Genomic DNA, 20,986 nt, shown 5'->3' on the forward strand with positions numbered 1-20,986 from the left:
TCAACCCCAAGCAAGGAAAGCCTGCAATTGTGACTGCTGGACTACGAGAGCTAGCCACCCCAAATAATGGCAGTAAGACAGTAACAGATGCAAGAGACATGAAGCTCGGTGGGGGCGGACAAATGACAAGCAACGATGTCAGCCCGTCTCAGCCACTCCCGCCTTCTCAATGAGCATGGCGGTTAAGGACCAGGGATGATGTCGAATACGGGCATTCGAGGCTCGAGACCGGTGTCAAGGGCGTTCTAGCCAGGTCAACAAAGCTCGCAGTGAATCTATCCAATTCCGTGTGATACTTCACGCTTTCAAGAGATTATTAGCTTTGATAGTTGAGACTTTTCAGCCAGCCTTCCGAGTTAGACTCCCTTGCTCCCTTGAAGCCTACCATGGGTATCTTGCCTTCCAGAAACTAGAGTAAGCGAGCCAAAAGGTAGTACGGTATCCTCCACTATGAGTCTTCTTTATTGCGGTGGATGATTGAATGGTAGGCAATCGTTACCCATCTGTTAGATTTTGACAGGTAGCCTGCGTGTCACTGATGGCCGGCTCGCCCACATGTGCCATGTCCACGGGTCGTCCTGCTCTACGTAAAATTTCCAGCTAAGTCGATCCTTTATCAATCGTCGTGATCCTATAGTCGTTTCTGTAGCATCCAAGATACCACCACCGACGCGAGGTCAGATCTCGGCCATCCCAGGCCATTGGCTGGCAAGTGGCGGAAGGACTTCCCCGCAAGGAACCTGCGTCAGGAACTCAAATGGAGCGTTGGTACGGGATGCTCGGCCCATCTTGCGCAAATGCAGCAGCTCTGCAGCAGTGGCACTCGGTTTCTGGCGGGCACAGAACCTTAACAAATGCCTGCGATATGTCGGGGAATCGGCATGGCCAATATTGACGGGTAATAACATCCGTATATGATCTCTCCTACCGTGATTACTGGATGCTGCCTTGCTCCGCAGACCGTGTAGTACTTCTTCTGATGTCGCCATATGACCATCTATGCTCAATGGTCAATGTCCTGGTTGCACCCAAGGAGAGTTGGCGGTGTCAACGGGCTGGAGAGGTAGATTGAAACAAGAAGAGTCATTGCCCTGCGTACCATGGACCGGGATGCTGCCTACCCCTCTCCCGCGGATCATCTGCATATGATCTGCTTTGGGGTTGAGGTGAAAACCCCTCGTTGCCATCAAGACAAAGAGACCAGCAAACTACAAAGGGTCCAAAGAGGTCCAAGTTGACGGATCACGAGCTGTGCAACAAGCCTCCGACGAGGGTGAGCAGCAATCGTGGCGGCGACTGGATGTGAATGGTCGCAGCAGAATACGCGATGTACCGTAGCCCATTGCGGGTTGAGCCAGTCAGCAGTCGATGACGGCGATGGAAGCCTCTGGGACGCGACCGCTCCTACTCTAATCCTTTCCACTATGGACGGATGTGGCAGTCTGATAGTACCCAAGAAGTAAAGCAAGTAATACTTACTGTATGTACGGAGATACTTACATACTTACATACATGATTACGGACAGTCGCCAGCTGAAAAGTTCCAGTCGGCTACTCCGCATTGTGGGTAAAGCCGAACGGTCGTCAAATCGCATTACGTCCTTATGATATGCTGAAGGATAGATGGGTAGAGTTGCCCGACCCTAGTCCAGGAGAAAGAGATAGATGGATAGATGGATAGATGGTTGCAGGGACCGGGACAGTCAATTGCACGATCGACCTGTCCTGTGCTGTCGTATCAGGATCACATTTCAACGACGACAAAATAGATTAAGAAGTCGATAACGACGGCGTAAGTAGGGCCTCCGGACTAGTGAATCGTCATGTTGCAGACCGCAGCCCACAAATGTTGCCGACTCGTCTCCAGCCTACTAAGCGCAACTGACACAGCTCACACTAGAGTCGCAGCATCATCCCAGCTGGATTAATGATACCAACCCGGTACGCCTCTGGTCGCATCCGAGGGGCCCAGAAGGAGAAAAAGAAAAAGAAAGGTGACGGAGCCAAGGACCGGAGGTGTTCCTGGCCTGAATCAGGGAGGCAATGGCTGGTGAGGACTGGCTGGTGACGACGGAGATCACCCCACCCCGAAGCCCACCGAAGGAGCGCTGGTGCTGGGACTTGTGCAGGTTTAGAGGGTCGAGAGGCCGCCATCGAAAAACAGGTGTCTCCCTACGGGTGAACCGAGACCAGTCGTCTGGTACAGGCCGAAAGCAAAGAAAGTCAATCTCCGCCTGGGATGGCAAGCTGCAACGTCAACCCCCGGAGAGAACTTACTACCACCTCAATAGAAACAGTGGATGAGAATGGTTGAAAGGTATCATGGAAAGTGATGATGCCGGTGCCCCTCCTGGATGTCGCCTGGTCCCAGACAAAACGAGACCTCCTAATACGGAGTCCCTACTCCGTAGACAGTGGCATACCCGCCCCAGTATCTGCCAGTATCTCCCACTGTCTCTTCTCGACCGCCGTACCGCATCCATACCCTTACGTACTTGCCTGTATGTATGTACCTAGGGTATTAGACTTTCCCTTTTTACAGTAAGGGCCGTTCCTCCGGGCTCAGGCCGCGTTAGGTCCAAGGTCTACCCGATGCGAGGTTCTGCAAAAGGAGACCTCACCTCACGATGTGATTCTGCCATTCTGGTTTATGAGGACTCAATTTCCATCACTGTCTCGGTAATGATTCAGTAAGATACACCTGCGCCCGGTCTCTACACATCCAACCGTTCCACAACTCGATGGAGAGCAACAGACGACGTATCGACTTCGTTTGTAGTCGTAGTCCCTTCTAGAATTGTTTCACAGGCATCATGTTTGATGCGTACCTTTGAACACGAACTGGAGGGAATGGAAGTTCTGGCCTCGATCGCCGGCGGAAGAGGTGTCGAGAGCGCCCGCAAAGTGAGGTATCGTTGAAAACGAGATGAAACCGAAACCGGACCATACGCTTACCCCCCCAGCCTCGGTACGCGATACCATTACTCCGTACCACGCCTCATACGGGAAAAGCGTCATGGTTTACGATACAGCGTGGGCGAGCTAACCTGCAGCGATCCTCTCGAGACTTCTATCTCCGGCCCTCGTCCCATCTCTGAATTTCCCTTTTTCTTTTCTTCTATTACACCCGTCTGGAGAGAGAGCAGCTCCTCCTCACTTTTCTCTCCTCCTCATTCTTCTTATCTTCACCTCCTCTCCCTTCCTTCCCCTCCTCCCCCTTTTTCTTACCACCCGCCAATTCCTTTGGAGAGATCTGAGACTGGTCTACAAGGCAGAGATCCCGTTGACTGAACTATAACAGTCGGCTTCATTTCAGCCAGTTGCACCAGCTCTCCAGTCGAGCCGTGTCCGTCAGCTCTCGCTTCGACGTCTGCCCTTTTCGACGTTTGTTAACTCAAACGGCGATTTTCCTCTTATCCGACTGCCGGTGCCCTATCCGTGACATCGACGGTTAGATTCCCCTGATTCAGCTTCTGCCGGTTAGAAGAGCGACAAGAAGGGTTTATTCTTTTCTTCGAGGCTTTCTGTACATGATATATTTTGGTCGTGATCCTTTGGGAGGTGAGCATAGACTTTTCTTTTCCTGAGTCCTTCTTCACCCCCTTTTCCCCCTACTTGATTGGTCGGAGCTGCGGGCGTCTATATGGGAGGGAAGAGCATCTCGAATGGTAGCTCAACCTACCATGGGCTCCAAGTGGAATTGATCTCGGTGAAGCTCCCTGCAAGTCCACGGCGAATATCCAAAGAGACCAATTCGAGTGAAGTCAACAATTGCTTGTCCGACATTCGGGGCTCCCATTTTCGAGGCCTGGAAGTCACCCAGGAGTTCTGAGATGATCGCAACCGTATTATGGAATTATCACAATGGAAGTGCTGGGTGATGGATGAGGATCAAACAACGGAATTGCGTCTGGGTTGGACATCGTGGGCAATGGCTCATTGAGTGGAGTGGAAGGAAGACACATACGGAGTACTGCAATTTGGACGAATTCTCCGCCCGTCTGAGGGCCTCTTTATTCAACATATCGTGTCGCCTAGGGGAGAAGATCGCCCTTTTCTTCTTCAGCAACGAGGTGAATCGATCGAAGGGGGAGGCGCTCATGTGCCCTGAAGAAGAATGCGTAGCCCAGCTCGTGCATATTTGACGGGGACGACCCGAGCCCTCATGCATTGGGAGACCAGAAGCTTGCTTGCCTTTCAGTTTTTTACTCAAAAGACCAAGAAAAGTGACGGTTCGGATGATGGCTGACAGTTCTTTTCTTATGCTTCCGAAGACAGGTTTTCTTGATTAATATCTCCTTGGCCTCGATTTAGCCTCACTCCTTTTAATGTGGATTTTGGCTCTCTAAGCGCTTCTCCCTCTCGCAACACCATTCCAGTCCTGTACAGGGACGCTCAAAAGACAGTGGATTGCAAACTGTATGTGGAGGTCATTCTTTTTGCACTTTAATCCCCCCCTCCCTGACGATATCCCCATCCCTTCATAGGGTTCGTGCCTGTGCTCCTGTTCCACATTCCGGAGCACTCCCAGGCTTGCCAGTTCAAGCATCGGTTCCTAGGGCGAAGGCGTTCACTCGTTCTTCGTTTTTCGGACTGGTATCCCACAGAGTCCATCTCACCGGATCATTCCTGCCTGCTTCTGAGCCAGCCTAGATGCCAGACACGCCGTCACGGTAAGGGTTGTACCGTGCCCTCTGCCCGAAGGCCTTTAATCTGGGTTAGTATACTTTATCCCCGGGGAATCCCTTCTTCGCCCTCGATTCTCTGGGCTTCCTCACTTGCAAACCACTCCTTCACCTTCCTTAAACCTTTCTTTACCCACTATATCTACTTTGCCCTCCTTTGCACTTGACGCTCTTTTGCACATTTCCTTCAGTTTGTTATATTAATATTACGTTATACTAATATACACTCATTTAGCTCCGGTCCTCCAAGGCTCCGCTCCTGCTGTCTCGCCATCCTTCCCCTTTCCAGTACCCAGGCTATCGTCTCTACTGGCCATTCATTAATATTCTCCCAACTAATTCCACTCATTAATCGCCTAATCCGACGACTGTCATTCTCTCACCTCCGTCGTTTCCTGATCGACCCCGTTATCAGGTCCACTCTTTGAATCCATTTGGTCCGACTTTAATACCAGTCCGGCATCATGGCTTACCAGAAGCGCCCTACGTCCAGCTATCAGCCCTGCGATACTTTCTTCGTGGAATCCTACGACGAGTTTCCTGCGCCGCGCATGGATCCCAAAGAACACGCAAAGTTGATGGCTCGCGAGCGTCAGTACGCCATGGCGGAACAGCTGTCCAAGATTACTAGCGACGAATTCCGTGATGACGTTCTGGCGCACATGCTGGACATGGATGTTGGTTGCCTTTGTCTCCTGGTCCCGAGACGATCCCGGCTAATTTCTGTTTAAATTATAGGCTGCTACACTTCCAGATGTTGAGTCGATCGACATCCAGACCGAGATCCAGTGGTTCATGCGTCCATACCTCCTCGACTTCCTGATCGAAGCCCACACTGCTTTCCAGCTCTTGCCGTCAACCCTGTTCCTGACCATCAACCTGCTCGACCGGTACTGCTCGAAACGGGTCGTCTACAAGAGGCACTATCAGTTGGTTGGGTGCGCCGCCTTGCTCATCGCATCCAAGTACGGCGACAAGAAGGACCGCGTGCCGACCATCAAAGAACTCAAGTCAATGTGCTGTTCCTTGTATGATGACGACATGTTCATCCAGATGGAATGGCATGTGTTGCAGACTCTGGGATGGACCATCGGACACCCGACGGTGGACAACTTCCTCCAAATGGCCGTGATGGACTGTGCGTATGATGCTGAAGTTGAGCACTTGGCATTGTACATTTCGGAAATCTCCCTATTCCATCGGGACTTTGTCTCCAAGCCCTCGTCTGATTTGGCCCGGGCCTCGCTAGCTCTCGCGCGGTGCATCCTGAACCGGACCCAGCCCCGTCACACAGAATGGGCATCCCAGTACGACTCAATGACGCTTGTGGGCTTGTCGCAGCAGCTTCACCAACCCTCCCAGGTGCTCTCCAGGAAGTACTCCTCGGCTCACTACTCCCGTGTGTCCAAGGTGCTCGAGCAATTCCTCGCTCGTCAAGCGTCGATTGCAAGCTACACGCCGCCCAGCCCGCAAACGGAAGTTGTCCAACCCGAGCCCAAGCCATACGAGGGCGAGATTGGGCTTGCTACACCGCAGAAAGCCAATCAATCATCAACCATGGCGCACGGTTATATCACGCCGCCAATCACACCCGAGAACGAGGTCTTTGCCAACGGTGGCAATCCCACCTTTGCCAAAGGGGCAGCAGCAGCAGCAGCTACTGCTTGCTCGCCATCGCCGACGCCGCCCAGCATGCAGTATGTCAACTCGCACGCCTACACGCAGGAGGCCACGTACCCCCAACAATTTCTCCAGCCCCAAATGTCCTTCAGCACCGGTTACTGAACCGGACTTGGGAGATTGAGGAAGTTTCTCGTCAATAATATACCAACATATTGCTCGATACCTACATCCGATGTATTTCGCATCTTGTGCCATAGCCGCCAATCTGGTTTCCTTGTCTGAACCAATTCCGTGGTTCGCCAGTTACCATACATAATTGGATTTTCGCCTTCAATTTCGTTCTACTTTCGTCTTGTTCCTTGTCTAAAAATTGCATACCCCATCTCCTTGTGTTCCGCATATTTTCTCTTGGGTGAACCCAGTTGCATTCAGCTTGTCATTTTCTCTATAACTAGCATTGCAAGCGCGAGCCGTTCGAGTCCATTTGCATTTCTTTTTTCACCCTGCCAAATCGTGGGTAGCGTCTCCAATTTCCGCGCTCCCTTCGGTGGCCTGCGATGCCGAGCTGGGTTTCATTTTTGTTTCGTTTCTTTCCCCTATTCCCCCTCTACCCCTTGACCCTTACCCTACCCTTCACCCCTCGGTATCCCTTTCCCTCACATCCCTTCGTAAAGAACATTAATGTGGCTTAACCTCTGCCCCCATGTTTTCTTCTATACACGCAGGCTCCTACCTGCCCCATGCCTCGAGCATGGCCTCTGTTTTCTTCCTGGTGGAATGAGGTCCCCCAAAAAAAGCAGAAAAGAACCTTGTCAAAACCGACCAAAAAAATCTGTGTGGTCCGGGGAGGAAAATAAAGAGAAAACCAAACAGATATGAATTTGTTATTTAATCGTTGGAGACCGAGCCGAAGAACTATCCATATGGACCGGTGATGAAAATTGACCATTCCATTACTACATACCTGGCTTTCCTTCTTTCTACTCATCGCGGATGATATCTTCCCTTCCTCTGATTACCTTTCTTTCGTTCCGTCCTGCAGTTGCTTTCTCCCGGAAAGACAGGTGTTGGAACCTTTGGACATACATACCCCGATTAGTACAGTAACTCCTTTCTCAATACTATAAAGAAAGATAGTCACCATCCCCACACCCCAAACGCGTGCAAGTATACCCGACCAGACCAGACCAGTCCACCTTGGACAAAATCCGTCTTGGCTAGTTTTGTCCCTAGGTCAATCGTGTGTAGCTACCTAGCTAGGCGTACTCCGTATATACGTATCTACCACCTGTCTACGCATCCTGAAAGTCCCTAATCACATCATCTGTTCCCCCATCCCATCCCATCCCATCCTTCCGGTTTCTTTCCCCATCCCATACAAACCTGCCACGCCATATCCTACATGTACGTATGTATGATGCATGCAATTCACCAATTCCAGTACGTACGTACCACATCCCTTTTTTATTTATTAGCGTGAGATGGCAGATGCGATGCTGTCTACCTAGGTAGGTTGTAGCTGTTGCTGTAGGTAGCCGACCCGCCCAGCCTGTCAACCTGTCAACCTGTCAACCAACCTGTCTGACTGCCTGCCTGCCTGCGTGAATGCCTAGCCGTTGGTGCTTGATGGTGGTGGTGCTACTGCTGCCTACCTACATACAATATTACTTACACTGTCTACACTGTGGCTTGTCTGCCTGGGCTTGTCTGCCTGGGCTTGTCTGCCTGGGCTTGTCTGCCTGGTTGTCTGCCTAGATGGTAATGACATGTTGCCTAGCTTGTCTGTCTGCCTGGGTATCTGCCTGGGCTGCAGCACGGCACGGACAGAGTGGTATGTAGTCATGTGGTAATCCTGCTTTCGCTGGTTGCAGTAGCTCTGGACTCTTCTGTCTGGGTTAGGTATGTGCCAACTGCCAACTCATAGTACAGGATGTAATGTAGGGAGGGAGTAAAGACGCGCTCTGTGGGTATGTGTCAGGTCATGTCCTGTCACGGGGAAGAATGCGGGGAAGGTCGTGGTCGGAGGTTTACTTGGTTCCTATCTTTCTAGAGTCTAGCTAACTATGTAGCTTTGCAGGATGCAGTGGGTGATGAATTAGGTTAGTCTGGTTGTTGCAGAGGGTTGGAAATGGTTGCTGGGTGTGCTGGTATGTTACGAAAGTCACGATAGTAGTGTAGTATAACATTAATTCTGGTACAACCTCACTTGTCTAAGTAAGTCCTGTAAATGTAGATGTGACAGATATTAACCATCCGAAATCGGCAGAGAGACCCCCGAATAGTTGAACAGTAGATCGTAGTAGTGGTGGTGGTCGCGACCAGCGCAGACCTCCACCCGCCCAGACTGGGCCGGTCGGCAACGGTCATGGCCTAAGTATAGGCGATGCAGACTCCGCGTTGGAGTCGGACGGACAACGAACGAGCGAATAAAGGAATGACATGACATGACATGAAGCGCATAATTAGGACAGGACGGGACGGAACAGAGCCGAAAGCAGTCCAACAAAATCAAACCCACGCTATGCGGACGGACAAAAGCAGAACTGAAGTAGCAAAAGTATAATCACGATACTGTACAGACAGAAAGAAAGGAACGCTGCTGCTGGCGAGGGACGGCAGAAGCAAGGGTTGGCGGGACTATGCCGTCGTCGCGGTCTCGAGAATCAGACAGGCCCGGTTTAGAGTTCGAGCCCGTGATGGGATGGAGAGGTAACACGTGTGCCTCATTGCAGTGGTGTGAGGAGGCACCGAGAACAGGAACACCAAACTCCGAAAGGGGGAAGAAATCATACAAGAGCATCGCATCGGGAGCCGAAAACATCAAGACAAAATAGTGTACAAGGTCGGGAAAGAGAATCGGTCGAGCAGCAGACAAGGGAACCGACAGCGACGAGAAGCATCATAGTCAGGGATGTCATCCGTCGGTTGCCGGTCGAGAACGAGAGACGCCGAAAAGATAGTCGACAGACCAGCTGTCGATCGGTCGCCTCACTTTTGGATGAAGCCGCGCGGATAATCGGCCGAGCCGGCGACAATAGTCCCAGCAGCTGCCAGCAGCTGCCAGCAGCGGACAAGCAGCGGCCCAGCAGCGCTTCGGCCATTTACTTCCAGCGCTGCTTGTCCCAATCAGAAGGGCGTGTTTCATCGTAGATCTGACCTCCCCGGTTGTGAACAATGACCGGGGGTTGTGTACGGCGTGGGACAGCATTGGGGCCTATGGAGAGGTGTTAGTTGAGAACTAGTAACGATATATTCTGTGGATATGGGGAATGGATATGGGATATGAGATATGAAGAAGATATGGAAATGATGGGGAAGCATACCTCGCATGTCTGTGACGACGACCCGGTCACCGCTACTGCCACTGCTGGACAGAGTAGAGTTGGAGTCGTTTCCTTTGTGAGGCATGTTGGTGATGAGAGAAGATAGATGGATGATAGATGGAAAGATGGATAGATTGATAAGTAGAGATAGATTGGTAGATAGTGGATATCTGAGGAAGATGAAGAAGTGAGGTCGACGGTTGAGACTAGAGGGAGGTATATATAAGGATGAGAGTCGTGGCGGAGCAAGGCTCAGTACGAGGCCAGAAGACGAGGCGTACGAAGCAAGACGAGAAAAGGATCAAGGAGATGGAGGTTGAGAGGGTTGCAGTCAATAGTAATAGTAACAGTGATCGAGATCAGTTGTGGTGAGTGAAGAATGAAAGAATGACGGACGGCCGGAGGCTTTTGTATGTTTCCCCCAGAAAAGGAAGGAAGTATAACGGCATCATCCACCTTGGATTACCGAGTATCCTCTCTAGTGACTAGTCTCCCCCAGAGAAAAGAAAGGCAGATCGATCATCTTGCAGACTGACTAGTGCCTCTGCTGCCCTGCCTGCTCCATCTTCCTACCTAGTAGGTTACAGCCTACACCTACAGCTACCTACAGCTACAGCCTACAAAGCATCACCGTCGATCTAGACACTCCAACAGACGTCATGGCCCCAATCCAAAAGGAAATCGAATGTCTGGAACCCTCGTCGAAGCCTCAAACTCGCCCGGGTCCACTGCCCGCTGCCAGGGGGCGACCCCGAGGACGAAGACGAGGCAGCAAACCGGATGATTCGTGATGATGGATGAGTAAGTGTTTCAATTGGGTTTGGGGTCGATTCTGATAGGAGTGTCGAGCCTAAGCCCGGGGCCTGAAGGGAGCCTGCGCCCAGGCTCCTGTCGGGCTGTCCAGCCTCTCCAGCCACAGTCGCCCACTTTCTCCCCGTCTTCTACCGTCTCCTGAGCATTGCCTGATGACGGTGGTGCCGATGGCCCTTGTTGCCTGCCCCTTTCGCATTGCTTCTGCTGGCACTGGGGCCGCGGTGATGTGGCGGTACGAGGCTGACCGTCATTCCACCAACTGGCTGGCTGTTGCTGCCCGTTTCGTCCCGTCTCGCCTGGTCAGGATTCTTACACCAGAAAAACCAGGGATGGGGTCTGTCATTGGCCCCCACTGGTATCAACAGCGGTTTCTTACAGCCTGATACACGACCAAATCACCTGACAGTCTCAGCTATTAATAACATACCAATATTACGGGTATTGAATCCCTCGACCTAAACAGGGACGTGATGGACATCCAGGAAATACCTCAGGCCAGCCAGCTCCCAGTCGAGACCTCCTCCCAAGTGGATCACACATTTTACTAACTATGGAACGAACTTAGCTGGCAGGTCCGTCGTGGACTTGTGGTACTACTGCTCCGTCACACGGACAAAGTACGAAGACCCATCCTGAGCTACCTAGGGAAGTTGCTGTGGTCGAATAATCCTCATGCCGTGTACTCAACCGTCTCAGGAGGATCTCCAACCCGTAGACTTCTCTAGTTGCAATAAGAACCACACTTTATCAGCCAGCCCGGCCGATTATTGAGGTTGTCTCCTCAACCGTTGCGGTGTAGATACCTATTCCCCAAACATACCGAGTACGGAGTACGGAGTAGGAAGAGATAGTTCCAAGCTTATTATCATCATTTCCAATCTAGTCTACCACCTATATTTACCTGGTTAGCTAGGTACCTAGCTACTCCGCAACTATCTTCTAAATAGATTAGTACGTAGACCAACTCGCTTCACTCCATTATATTATTACCACCACTCCTACTCCATACTCCATCTGGACTCCTGGAGAACCACTAAACACCAACTAGTCAACATCCATCCTAGTCCCCCAAACCCAACCCCTACCAAGAAACTAATCAGATGATGTCGTACTTACACCGCTACAATATTAATTCGGAATAGAACGGTCTTCACAAAGTACAGTGCCTAGCTTATCACACCCATCCCCATAAACAAATACACCTACCTAACCAATCAAATCCTAAATATCCATCACGTATAACCCACTGCCAACTGTGTGGTACTAGGTATCTGCACGCTTACATAACACCTGACTCATACACCCCCTGCCAGGTCATCGCCTAGAACGGATTAGGTTAGGTTGTGTAGTGATGCTGAGGTGCTGTCGGGGAACTGAATAAAGTGAGGCGGGAGTGGCTGGCCGGGCTTGCTGTGGGGGTTCCTGAATGGGATTTATGGCAGTGCGGTGCAGTGCGGGATTGTACGTATGTTTGTTATGTATGTATGTAGGTGCATACATCATTTGTAGGTCATAGGGAGGGAGGTGGTGAGGGTTGAGTGATGAGTGATGGGATGGGTGATGCTGATGATGGATGGGGGTGCTATTTTGGGTTAGTGGGTGTGATTTGTGAAGGGTTATGCGTGGCATAATAATTTAATGTCCTAGGAACTAGTAGGCTATCTAGGGAAGTACAGGAAGATAGATAGTTTCAAAGTGCATTCTGGTGTTTTATCAGATATCATATAGCTTCAGTATACTCCGTAGGTACTCATGACAATCAGTATATACCTGCACGCCAAACGCCACCCATTCTCCTCCGCATGGCTACGGTCCATTGTTCTCTTTCTTCATACGATCCGCCCAGCCGTTCATACTTCGTCGAATCCCTAGCGTCCGTCGCATCGTCGTGGTTTGCCCGGCCTGCACCATCGACATGGTAGTCGTGTGATACGTGGCCACGGCCCTGGCTCCCCCGACAGATCCTGAAAGACTTTTAACCTCGCTTGCCCGCGCATCTTTCCCAGCCTCGCCTGTTTCCTCGACAACCGTTCTGCGTCCCTGACTGGTGTGCGAGAGTGGTTTCTGTGCTGCCATGGGCTTCGATGTCGCCAACCAAGTGTATCGGTTCGGGTCGGAAGGTTCCAGAACCGGCCGAGGCGGTTGCAGCTTCGGCGCTTGCGGTCGATACGTCGAGTAATTTGCGGGAATCACACGGTTTAGCTCAGAGTTCGACGGCGCAATGTGACGCGTTTGCCCTACGGCGTCTCGGTTGCCCGGGGCCTGGCGCCCAGTCGTGCCTGAACCGCCTTTCTGGCCTGACGAAGGCTGCCCAAAGAAGCCGGATATTGTTTTCTGCGAAAGTCCGTCCGACTTGCGACCCACGATGCTGGCGGCTAGGGCGTTTGATTTGCTCTCGGATTGGGTGGTCCTAGCGGGCTCTGGCGGTGATTCGCTGCTCGCTATGTATTCGCGGGCTGTCGAAAATCCCAGGGATAGAGTTGTAGGCACGGAGAAGTTGAAGCCATTCATCGGCTGGGTGGTGCAGGACATGTACGTGGTTGTTGATTCTGCTTGCCTCTGATTGAGCTTTTGTCTTTTTGGGTTGGGCTCCCCACCCATGGCTCTGGTGCCATCCCATCGGATGATCGCATCAGGTGCCTCGAAACCATCCTCTGTCCACTGATCATCGTACTGAATATCACAGGTAGCTCGTCCTTCTGACAAAGCCGCTCGATCCGGCATCGGTCGGCGTAGTATGTCTGCAATGCCTTGGACAACCTGCTCGTTGAATTTGGGTGCGAGGGAACGAAAGCGCTCCTTTACTACCTTGGATGGGAGAAAGCTCGACAAGGTCGTTTCCTCCCCATCGCGTGATTGCCGAAGAGGGTGGCTTAGGTATAGTAATGCTTGTGCTCGGGTCATGGCCACATAGAGAAGTCTTCTCTCCTCGTCCGAGTCTTCCGCCCGGGAATGGGGAATGATGCCGTTGAACACGGCCGGCACGAATACCACCGGCCATTCGAGGCCTTTGGCGGCATGGATGGTGGATATGGTGACCTTTTCATTCGATTGGTCGCCCTCTTCACCCTCCTGTGGGAGCACCTCCGTAGACAGCGCCACATTCGCTAAGAAGCGAGACAGCGCCTCTTCGCCAGGATGAGCTTGTTGTTGTTCGAGACCCTGTATCTCAGGGAGATTCTCGTCCTTGGCCTCCTCGTCTTCAGACCCAGGTGTGTCATCGGCTTGAGTCAAGAGCTCTTCCACGTTGGCCCATCGGTTCTCCTCGTTCGAGCCATGTACTGCCTTGAGATATTCTCGAAGAGAGAGCTTCTTGATCAAGAAGTCGAGAAGCTTTCTTGGAGATGACCCATCGGTACATTCTTGGAGCTTCTGTCTAGCTGACTCAATGAGACCGACCAAGGTGCAGAGTCCGTTGTCGGTGGGCTTTGAAAGCGGCTTCTCTGTCGAGCTGCGACCTTGAGCCACATCCTTCATAAACTCCCAGAGCGGCTTCTTTGCTTTCTCGGCGCCCTTCGTCAGGAGGTTTACGGATTCATCTCCGATTTTCCTGGACGGCACATTGATGATGCGTAGAAGAGCATCGCTGTTACCCGGCTGGCTGATGACTCGGAGGTAGTCCAGAAGCAGCTTGATTTCAACTCTGTCGAAGAACCTCAAGCCTCCAACCATTCGGTACGGAATGCCGTGTTTTCCCATTTGTGCTTCGATTTGTCGTGAGAGAGCAGCCGACCGAAGCAATATAGCAAAGTCCGAATAGTTCACAAGTTTGCCCGTCATGGCAATGCACCGCTTGATCTCAAGCACTATCCACAGAGCCTCTGCCTCTGAACTTGGTAGCTTGCGAAGCACAGGCATGGTGCCCACGCTGTGTGTCGGTTGCAGCTTCTTCGCCGGCCGGGACGAGTCTTGCTCGATGACATCTTGCGCCGAGCCCAAGATAGACCCAGACGAGCGGTAGTTGTCCTCTAATAAAACAACTGAGGTATCCCTGTACAGCTGCTGCATTCTCCCGAGGTTCTTGATCTCTGCAGATCGAAAACCGTAGATGCTTTGATCCGGATCCCCGACGACCGTGATGCGCTGGTTCTGGGACGCAAAAAGGTTCATCAACTCATACTGGATGTGGTTCGTATCTTGAAACTCATCAACCAAGACAGCCTGGACGTTCGACACACACTCCGGATGTCTCCTAAGCAGCTCCGTGCACCGCACAAGTAGATCATCGTAGTCTAGAAGATTGGAAGCTGCCAGGTTCGCCTCGTACTCGCGATATACCTGGAAAAACTCTCTTTGTTCAAGGATCTTTGAGTTCTTGCTTAACTTTGCAGCCACCTCATCCGGGCTAACCCCGTGAGCTTTCTGATGGGATATTCTTGCCCTGGCTGCGTTGGGCTGGATTCCGACCTGCAGTCGTTTAACGATCCTCTGCAGAAGTCAGTACGGACGTACAAGAGTAGATGAATGTAGACACTCACCTTGATAGTAGCCAAACTATCCCCCGAATCCGCAATGCCGAACCCCTTCTTCAACCCGATCAAATATCCATACGTCACCAGATATCGCCGACAAATCGAATGGAACGTCCCTAGAACCAACTTCCTTTGCAACTCATCACCAATCAGCTTGGTCAACCGCTCTCTCATCTCCCGGCTGGCTTTGATTGTAAATGTGCAGCAGATGACATCTTGTGGTCGGTAGCCATGATGCGCGAGGAGGTACGCGACGCGTGCGGTCAAGGTCTTGGTCTTGCCTGAGCCCGGAGGAGCGAGGACTTGGAGGATGGAGGCAGGCGATGCTACGGCAGATGTCTGAGCGTAGTTGAGACCATCTAGGATGGGATCCATTGCTTGATACCCATGGGTTGGAGTGATGCTGAGTCCAGTTTCGAGGTTGCGGCCTCACTCGGTGACGCGGACGATACGCGGTGTCATGTGACATGCAGCTGTTGACATTCATCAACTGTGAAGAAGTGATAGCTTTCTAGGTATACTCTGTACCTAAAATAGATATACTTCCTATGCTAACTAGCACCCTCTGTGTTTATTAAAAAAAAGGTCAGCCATTGTAAGTGCAATCCCATGAGACAGGAACTATATATTGGACCCCATGTAGAACTGGCCATCAACGCTGCCATCTAGACACAACAAGAAACCTGTACACCGAAGCCAATTGACTCCTAAAGAGCCCCCGGTATCACCAATGCAAAACATCTTCCAGAAAACCATCCAGCATTTAAGCAACAGATGCGGAGAGTGGTTCATCTCCATGACACCGCACGGACCACCTGCTCTTCCGCGGGGATTGGCGTCATCTTCCATTCACTCTCACTCCACACTTTACAAAGAATCAGCGACAAATAGATCTATGATTACAACCAGACTTTCAGACTCTACTACTACGATATAATTCCTACTTCATTGCTCTCACCTATTTACTCGACTAATACTCTCCACAACCACTCTCACCCCGACTTCCACACAAACACAGAGTAACCCCAACCTCCCAACCAGGACAAGAACATACTAATAAGCCTGTGATGAACCCTAGAAACTTCCAGCCAACCCTGTATGAGACTCCATCAGCTCAACAAGTCAACATCGGTCCACCTCCAGCCTCACCCCGCATATGTGACAGACACCGAGACAACTCAAGCCGCGCAGCCAATACTCGAACACCATAACGACCATAATCATGACATCCCATCCGCAACTTCAGCTACCTCTCCTGGATAACCAGATACCCTAATATAGCCACCTCCCTGCTACCACGACCTCACGCAACAGCCCACCTCAAAAACCAAACCCGAACCCAACCAGAATCCTCCGTAACACCGAACTACACCCAAACACGACACAATACAACTCCACCAACACCACATAGATAACCCTAGCACCATGTGCAGAATACCAAACAAAGGACACATACATCCAGGAGACTATACAATAATCACGCCATACATGCTTCACCAAACACCCACCTCTACATCCCTATTCGCAATCGAAATCCACATCCCCAATAACCAGATCGAAAACAATATCCCCAGATAGAACTCACCGAGAAAAGAGTACAATATCAATCCCAACTACTCAAGTAACACACCTACCTACCTACCTACCTACCTACCTATACAAAACCCCATCATGCAATACTCACCTACCCCCAACACCCCCAAACCCCAGGAGCGTACAGAGTCATTATCATCATGCCACCATCACCCAATCCCCACCACCAGCCCAGCCATACTACATCCTACACACTATGTATATACCCAGCGCATAAATCATACGACATGTCAAAGCGCAAATAACCCCCGTCCTACATACCATGCACATATATATGTAAGTAAGTAAGTAAATATGTATGTACATCCCTGTCCTGCCCTGCACATATGTAGTAGCACAACACAACGCCCAGATCCCTCCCGCAGTCCAGGCTTGGCACAGCTCAAGCCCAAGCTCTCCGGGGTAACAAACGTCACGTCATTACACCACACTACACCCATCTCCAACAAATCTATTCCACCACAACAACAACCAAACCAACCACAACCATCCTTCTTTATTCCCCTCATCTCCAAAAATAATCCACATCACCCCACACATACACCACCACCGCCACCACCACAACCGCCCAATTCCCAACCCATCCACCCACCCACCCAGCAAAGCACCACCTCATGGCCCCCATCCGACGCTACCTCCGCATAAGCTCACACACGATCCTCGAATGTCGGATCTACCTAGACAATCCCTCCGACGTACGATGGCTCCTCAACACACGAGGTGCGGATCCGATCCTTCCCCGGATCTTTGCTGCGATACGACCTCTCGTGCATCCGAAATTACGGGAGGAGAATGAGCGGTTGTTATTTGGGAAGAAGACGAAGGGGAGGGTGGTTAAGGATGTTGTTTCGGAAGGTGAGTGTTTTTTTCATATCTTGGGGGTGTGGGGGGTGTGATGGCTAATCCGTGTAGAGGATTTCGAGGTTGCGTTGTTTTTGCGTGAGTCGAGGACCAGACATTCGTTGCTTACGAGGGAGAAGGTTTTTGGGGATGCGGATGGGGAGGGGAGGAGGGCTGGCGGGGAGGGGGAGATTTTGATTGAGAGTGATGATGAGGATCATGGGGTGGGGGTGCAGATGCAGGATATTCCGCATGCGAGTGATATGGATCAGGATAAACGTGTTGGGACGAAGAGGCAGCAGGCTGTGGATGACTCGCCCGAGAGGCAGCGAGTATCGAAGCGGAGGAAGGATGAGGAGTTTTTACCACAAGTGGCGGAGGAGGACAAGAAAATGCGATTCAGGACGAATTACGAGGGATTCAATATCTACGGCTGGGTATTATGTCTGTTGGTCACAAGAAAAGGTGACAGGACCGGGACAAAGGCGCCAGCAGAGCCGGGGCGTCAGGTTCTGATGGAGGAATGGATATCTACGCAGGCTCAGGGCGACCTGCCTGAGGAATGACCTCAATGCATCACAGCATAGAGCTGAAGGCAGCCAGGGATGACAAGGATGATGTTCGTCGTAAGATGCAACTGTCAGGCAACTGATCGTTCGATTCCTGCATAACAGCATGATGTGGCTCAACGGTGCAACATCACGAGCTGCAGATTGCTTGTGCGCGTGATGCAGGTGAAATGCATCGAGGTCGGACGATCGCCTTGTGATGCGCTTGGTAAATTGCTGTGCCACCTGGTACAATGGCGGCCCGTCTGGACAAGCAGCTGAAGTCGAGACCAAACCGCTCCAAAACATTCTAGTTTTAATTGCCCAGCAAGGGGCGAAACAGTGGTGTGCAACGGTCTGACTCAAAAGGGTCTGGCCGTTGTCTGGATTGAGTTCTGTGTAACACCCGGTCCCAAGTGTTGCACCCGACCCAGGGGCCTCGATGTTTCGCTCTTCCGCGGAAAAAAACCACATCTACGGCATTAGGCAACGGTGCAGTTGGCCCGATTTGTTATACTCCTTCAGTTCCATGGGAATCTTGCAGGCCACTCGCCGTTAGAATAGAACACCATGCCACACGCGCTGCGCCCTGCAGCACGGAGTACATATGCGAGGATCATTTAGACTTCCGGCTTGCCTGCATAAGCTATGATCCTGACGCATAACATACTGATGTGCAGGGGTGTTTCATGTGACTTGGAGATTGACAGCTCGCGACTCCGTGCTATATCTGAAAATCAGGGACAAATGATGTTTGGAATTTACCTAGCAGACGCGTTCAAGGGTGTCCATTGCCGTGCCAAGCCAGGGAGAGGACCGAGAAATTGCCGTTTCGTTTATTTTTCCCAACACCAGAATAGATCTGGTTCACCGTTTTCTTTCAAAGCCTCTAACCCAACCGGATGCGGAGATACCTTTGAAGCAATTGGATGCGATAGACCAGGAATTAAAGACCAGGAATTAATAATCCGAGCCTTTAAGGCCAAGCAAACCCCGGCACCCTGCACGGAGACCAATGAAGTAACCGAAATTTGACGTCAGTTGAAAAGACCAGGGCAGGTCCAAACAAAAATTTTTTGGTTCGGGTGTGGATGTCGCTTCATGGCGCCCAACTAAGGTAGTGGGCGGAGTTCTCCGTACTGTGGAGTAGTACTGACCGATAATAATGAAAATTGTTCCACGGGAGAACCGGCATTCCTTCGATTCGAAAGACGTAGATGTTCTACAGTCCTTTCTAGCTGCTTGCTGGTTCCAGATCAGGCAGGGGACCGCGAGGCGCAATCGTAGAAAACTGGAACATACCAAAGTATGCTGTGTCTTGCTTGAAGGCGCGAGAAGGAAATTCTTGATAGCCGCCCGTGGGATCGAGCCCGATGCGGGGTTCAGAAGGAATGGCCGAACCATAGGGGTTGTTGAAAATCGTGATCGTCCTGGACCCTAGGGATGATATCTTGCTCACCGCTGACCACTCGCCCACTGCACCAAGGAGTGGTCCTTCTCCAATGCATAACCCAAAGAGGGTAAGGTGAGGCCATACAACTAACTGACGCCCTACCAGCGGTGTCTGTCTCGAGGGTCGATGGAATTAGATGAGCGGTGTTTCCAGAGTCATTGGAGATTGGAGAGTGGACCACCACGGCACGGCTTGGCGCCAGGGTGAATTGGTATCATAATTAGTCGAATTAGCGGCCTTTAGCCCCGAATTAGCGAGTGAGCGGGCGCGATTGTTGGGAGGACGAAACCTGTGGGCAACACCGCGCAACTAAGGAGCGGTGAACCATGGGTTGCGACGGTTTCTGGAAGGACTGGTACCATTCTACAGAGCGGAGAATTCCCTGATGTTGATCTTCACAGTTCACGACGGAGTCCTGCTGCGAATTCCGATCTTGCCCACATCGGCGTGGGCAGACTCCCGCAGTCGGACTATTGAGTCTTGCAGCATGGAGGCGTCACGGTGATTGTGATAGTCGCGGATGCAGTGAGATGCATAGTACCTGCATTAACCCATTGAAGGGTTACATCCAATAACCCGCAGGGACCGGACACTGAGGCTGGCAGTTGTCCAGGATATATGAGAGGCGGGAGAGGGACAAAGAGAGTGTATGACAAAGGCTAAGTAAGTGCGTTTTGTGTCCCCACTGCCCACTGCCCACTGTGTAGTACTGTAGTACACGATCAGGAACCCCCATCGGCCGCTGCCTAACACTGAGTGTCGAGTTTACCGAGGAGAAGTGATTTACACTGCCTCCGCATCAAGGCCGGCCCTTGCTATGTGATCCGGTCCACCTCACCAACGGCGCGGAATGAACTCCTCCAACAGTGGGGATCTCATTTCGTTCACTTGGAACATGGCTCCACCATGTCAAGTTCTGTTCTTGCCATGTGTTTTTTGGCCCTTTCTGCCCCAGTGTCCCAAACAGACCGGAGCATGTGACCTGACGCATTGCGAGGTGGCAAAGTGGCCGATATGATCCAGATCGCGCCAGGAACCGGTTGGATGAATGTCGTACCTAATGGGAAACCTTTGCCGGAAGGACGCGGAATCTGTTGCGTCAGGTGGCCATGACCACTGCCTGGGTAAAGGATGAGTACGTCGCAGCCATGAATCCGAATGATATCGGTAGGCAATAGGCATGCATGCAGGGGCGCTAACAGCAGGACTGCAGCACACTACGCCCAAGGAGTAAGTCGTTGAGGAAGGGTTGTTTAGGCGCCGACCTAGCGGCGTGGGTACTGTTACTGAAAGCGACGCGAGAACGCAACCCGCATCTCGATGGATCGACCGATGAGTCGATGCAGCGGGCGATTGACGTGCAGGATCAACGTTTCTCCCTTCCAGCTGGCTCACTCCCCGGCCACTTTTCATCTGCAGATGACCCGGCGTGACGCCCATCCTCATTACACAGTAGACGGGGTGCGACTAGTATAGTGATTAGTGTAGGATCCAGGAGGTCAGATTGGTCGATCCGGGATGGGCTCCATGAACTAAATCAAGTCAAATCAAATGAAATCAAATGAAATCAAGAAATCAAATGAAATCAGGAAATCAAGAAATCAAGAAATCAAGAAATCAAGCCTGAGTAGTGAGT

The 20,986-nt window shown here is 51.5% G+C and overlaps 8 protein-coding genes across 8 annotated transcripts; 3 read left to right on the forward strand and 5 right to left on the reverse strand.

Annotated features, from left to right (window-relative positions):
- Nucleotides 1–1,186: 1,186 nt before the first annotated feature.
- BO94DRAFT_471870 (uncharacterized protein) lies at nt 1,187–1,399 on the reverse strand (the record flags this gene model as incomplete). Its single annotated transcript, XM_025608400.1, has 1 exon — nt 1,187–1,399. A coding segment is annotated over one exon (213 nt), but the record flags the coding sequence as incomplete, so codon positions are not given.
- A 1,315-nt stretch (nt 1,400–2,714) lies between these two features.
- Nucleotides 2,715–3,018, reverse strand: BO94DRAFT_588279 (uncharacterized protein; the record flags this gene model as incomplete). The annotated part of the gene is made up of 2 exons (XM_025615874.1): nt 2,715–2,767; nt 2,829–3,018. 2 exons carry the CDS (start codon nt 3,016–3,018, stop codon nt 2,715–2,717), a joined length of 243 nt encoding a protein of 80 aa, XP_025464871.1.
- Nucleotides 3,019–5,012: 1,994 nt separating this feature from the next.
- Nucleotides 5,013–6,733, forward strand: BO94DRAFT_182436 (G1/S-specific cyclin). Its single transcript, XM_025605981.1, has 2 exons — nt 5,013–5,362; nt 5,424–6,733. Exons 1-2 carry the CDS (start codon nt 5,150–5,152, stop codon nt 6,468–6,470), a joined length of 1,260 nt encoding a protein of 419 aa, XP_025464872.1. The 5' UTR covers nt 5,013–5,149; the 3' UTR covers nt 6,471–6,733.
- Nucleotides 6,734–9,379: 2,646 nt separating this feature from the next.
- Nucleotides 9,380–9,737, reverse strand: BO94DRAFT_537756 (uncharacterized protein). Its single transcript, XM_025612344.1, has 2 exons — nt 9,632–9,737; nt 9,380–9,522 (listed from the first exon to the last, which is right to left on the reverse strand). The coding sequence occupies exons 1-2, from the start codon at nt 9,714–9,716 to the stop codon at nt 9,410–9,412; spliced, it is 198 nt and encodes a 65-aa protein (XP_025464873.1). The 5' UTR covers nt 9,717–9,737; the 3' UTR covers nt 9,380–9,409.
- A 762-nt stretch (nt 9,738–10,499) lies between these two features.
- BO94DRAFT_537759 (uncharacterized protein) lies at nt 10,500–11,299 on the forward strand. Its single transcript, XM_025612345.1, has one exon. It carries the CDS (start codon nt 10,612–10,614, stop codon nt 10,825–10,827), a length of 216 nt encoding a protein of 71 aa, XP_025464874.1. The 5' UTR covers nt 10,500–10,611; the 3' UTR covers nt 10,828–11,299.
- Nucleotides 11,300–12,138: 839 nt separating this feature from the next.
- BO94DRAFT_537760 (uncharacterized protein) lies at nt 12,139–12,979 on the reverse strand (the record flags this gene model as incomplete). The annotated part of the gene is made up of 1 exon (XM_025612346.1): nt 12,139–12,979. The coding sequence occupies one exon, from the start codon at nt 12,974–12,976 to the stop codon at nt 12,251–12,253; it is 726 nt and encodes a 241-aa protein (XP_025464875.1). The 3' UTR covers nt 12,139–12,250.
- A 1,680-nt stretch (nt 12,980–14,659) lies between these two features.
- Nucleotides 14,660–15,414, reverse strand: BO94DRAFT_182603 (UvrD-helicase-domain-containing protein). Its single transcript, XM_025605982.1, has one exon. The coding sequence runs from the start codon at nt 15,289–15,291 to the stop codon at nt 14,764–14,766; it is 528 nt and encodes a 175-aa protein (XP_025464876.1). The 5' UTR covers nt 15,292–15,414; the 3' UTR covers nt 14,660–14,763.
- Nucleotides 15,415–16,747: 1,333 nt separating this feature from the next.
- BO94DRAFT_182725 (uncharacterized protein) lies at nt 16,748–18,386 on the forward strand. Its single transcript, XM_025605983.1, has 2 exons — nt 16,748–17,364; nt 17,422–18,386. The coding sequence occupies exons 1-2, from the start codon at nt 17,124–17,126 to the stop codon at nt 17,913–17,915; spliced, it is 735 nt and encodes a 244-aa protein (XP_025464877.1). The 5' UTR covers nt 16,748–17,123; the 3' UTR covers nt 17,916–18,386.
- Nucleotides 18,387–20,986: the final 2,600 nt, after the last annotated feature.

Source organism: Aspergillus sclerotioniger (genome assembly GCF_003184525.1).
Source record: "Aspergillus sclerotioniger CBS 115572 chromosome Unknown BO94scaffold_24, whole genome shotgun sequence".
Lineage (NCBI taxonomy): Eukaryota > Fungi > Ascomycota > Eurotiomycetes > Eurotiales > Aspergillaceae > Aspergillus > Aspergillus sclerotioniger.

Bases quoted from the DNA above. Each gene is read 5' to 3' on its own strand.
- BO94DRAFT_182436 (XM_025605981.1), top strand. From the start codon at position 5,150: ATGGCTTACCAGAAGCGCCCTACGTCCAGCTATCAGCCCTGCGATACT. The intron at 5,363-5,423 runs GTTGGTTGCCTT...TTTAAATTATAG, and splicing joins CGCACATGCTGGACATGGAT to GCTGCTACACTTCCAGATGT.
- BO94DRAFT_537756 (XM_025612344.1), bottom strand. From the start codon at position 9,716: ATGCCTCACAAAGGAAACGACTCCAACTCTACTCTGTCCAGCAGTGGC. The intron at 9,523-9,631 runs GTATGCTTCCCC...ACCTCTCCATAG, and splicing joins CGTCGTCACAGACATGCGAG to GCCCCAATGCTGTCCCACGC.
- BO94DRAFT_537759 (XM_025612345.1), top strand. From the start codon at position 10,612: ATGGCCCTTGTTGCCTGCCCCTTTCGCATTGCTTCTGCTGGCACTGGG.
- BO94DRAFT_182603 (XM_025605982.1), bottom strand. From the start codon at position 15,291: ATGGATCCCATCCTAGATGGTCTCAACTACGCTCAGACATCTGCCGTA.
- BO94DRAFT_182725 (XM_025605983.1), top strand. From the start codon at position 17,124: ATGGCCCCCATCCGACGCTACCTCCGCATAAGCTCACACACGATCCTC. The intron at 17,365-17,421 runs GTGAGTGTTTTT...TAATCCGTGTAG, and splicing joins TAAGGATGTTGTTTCGGAAG to AGGATTTCGAGGTTGCGTTG.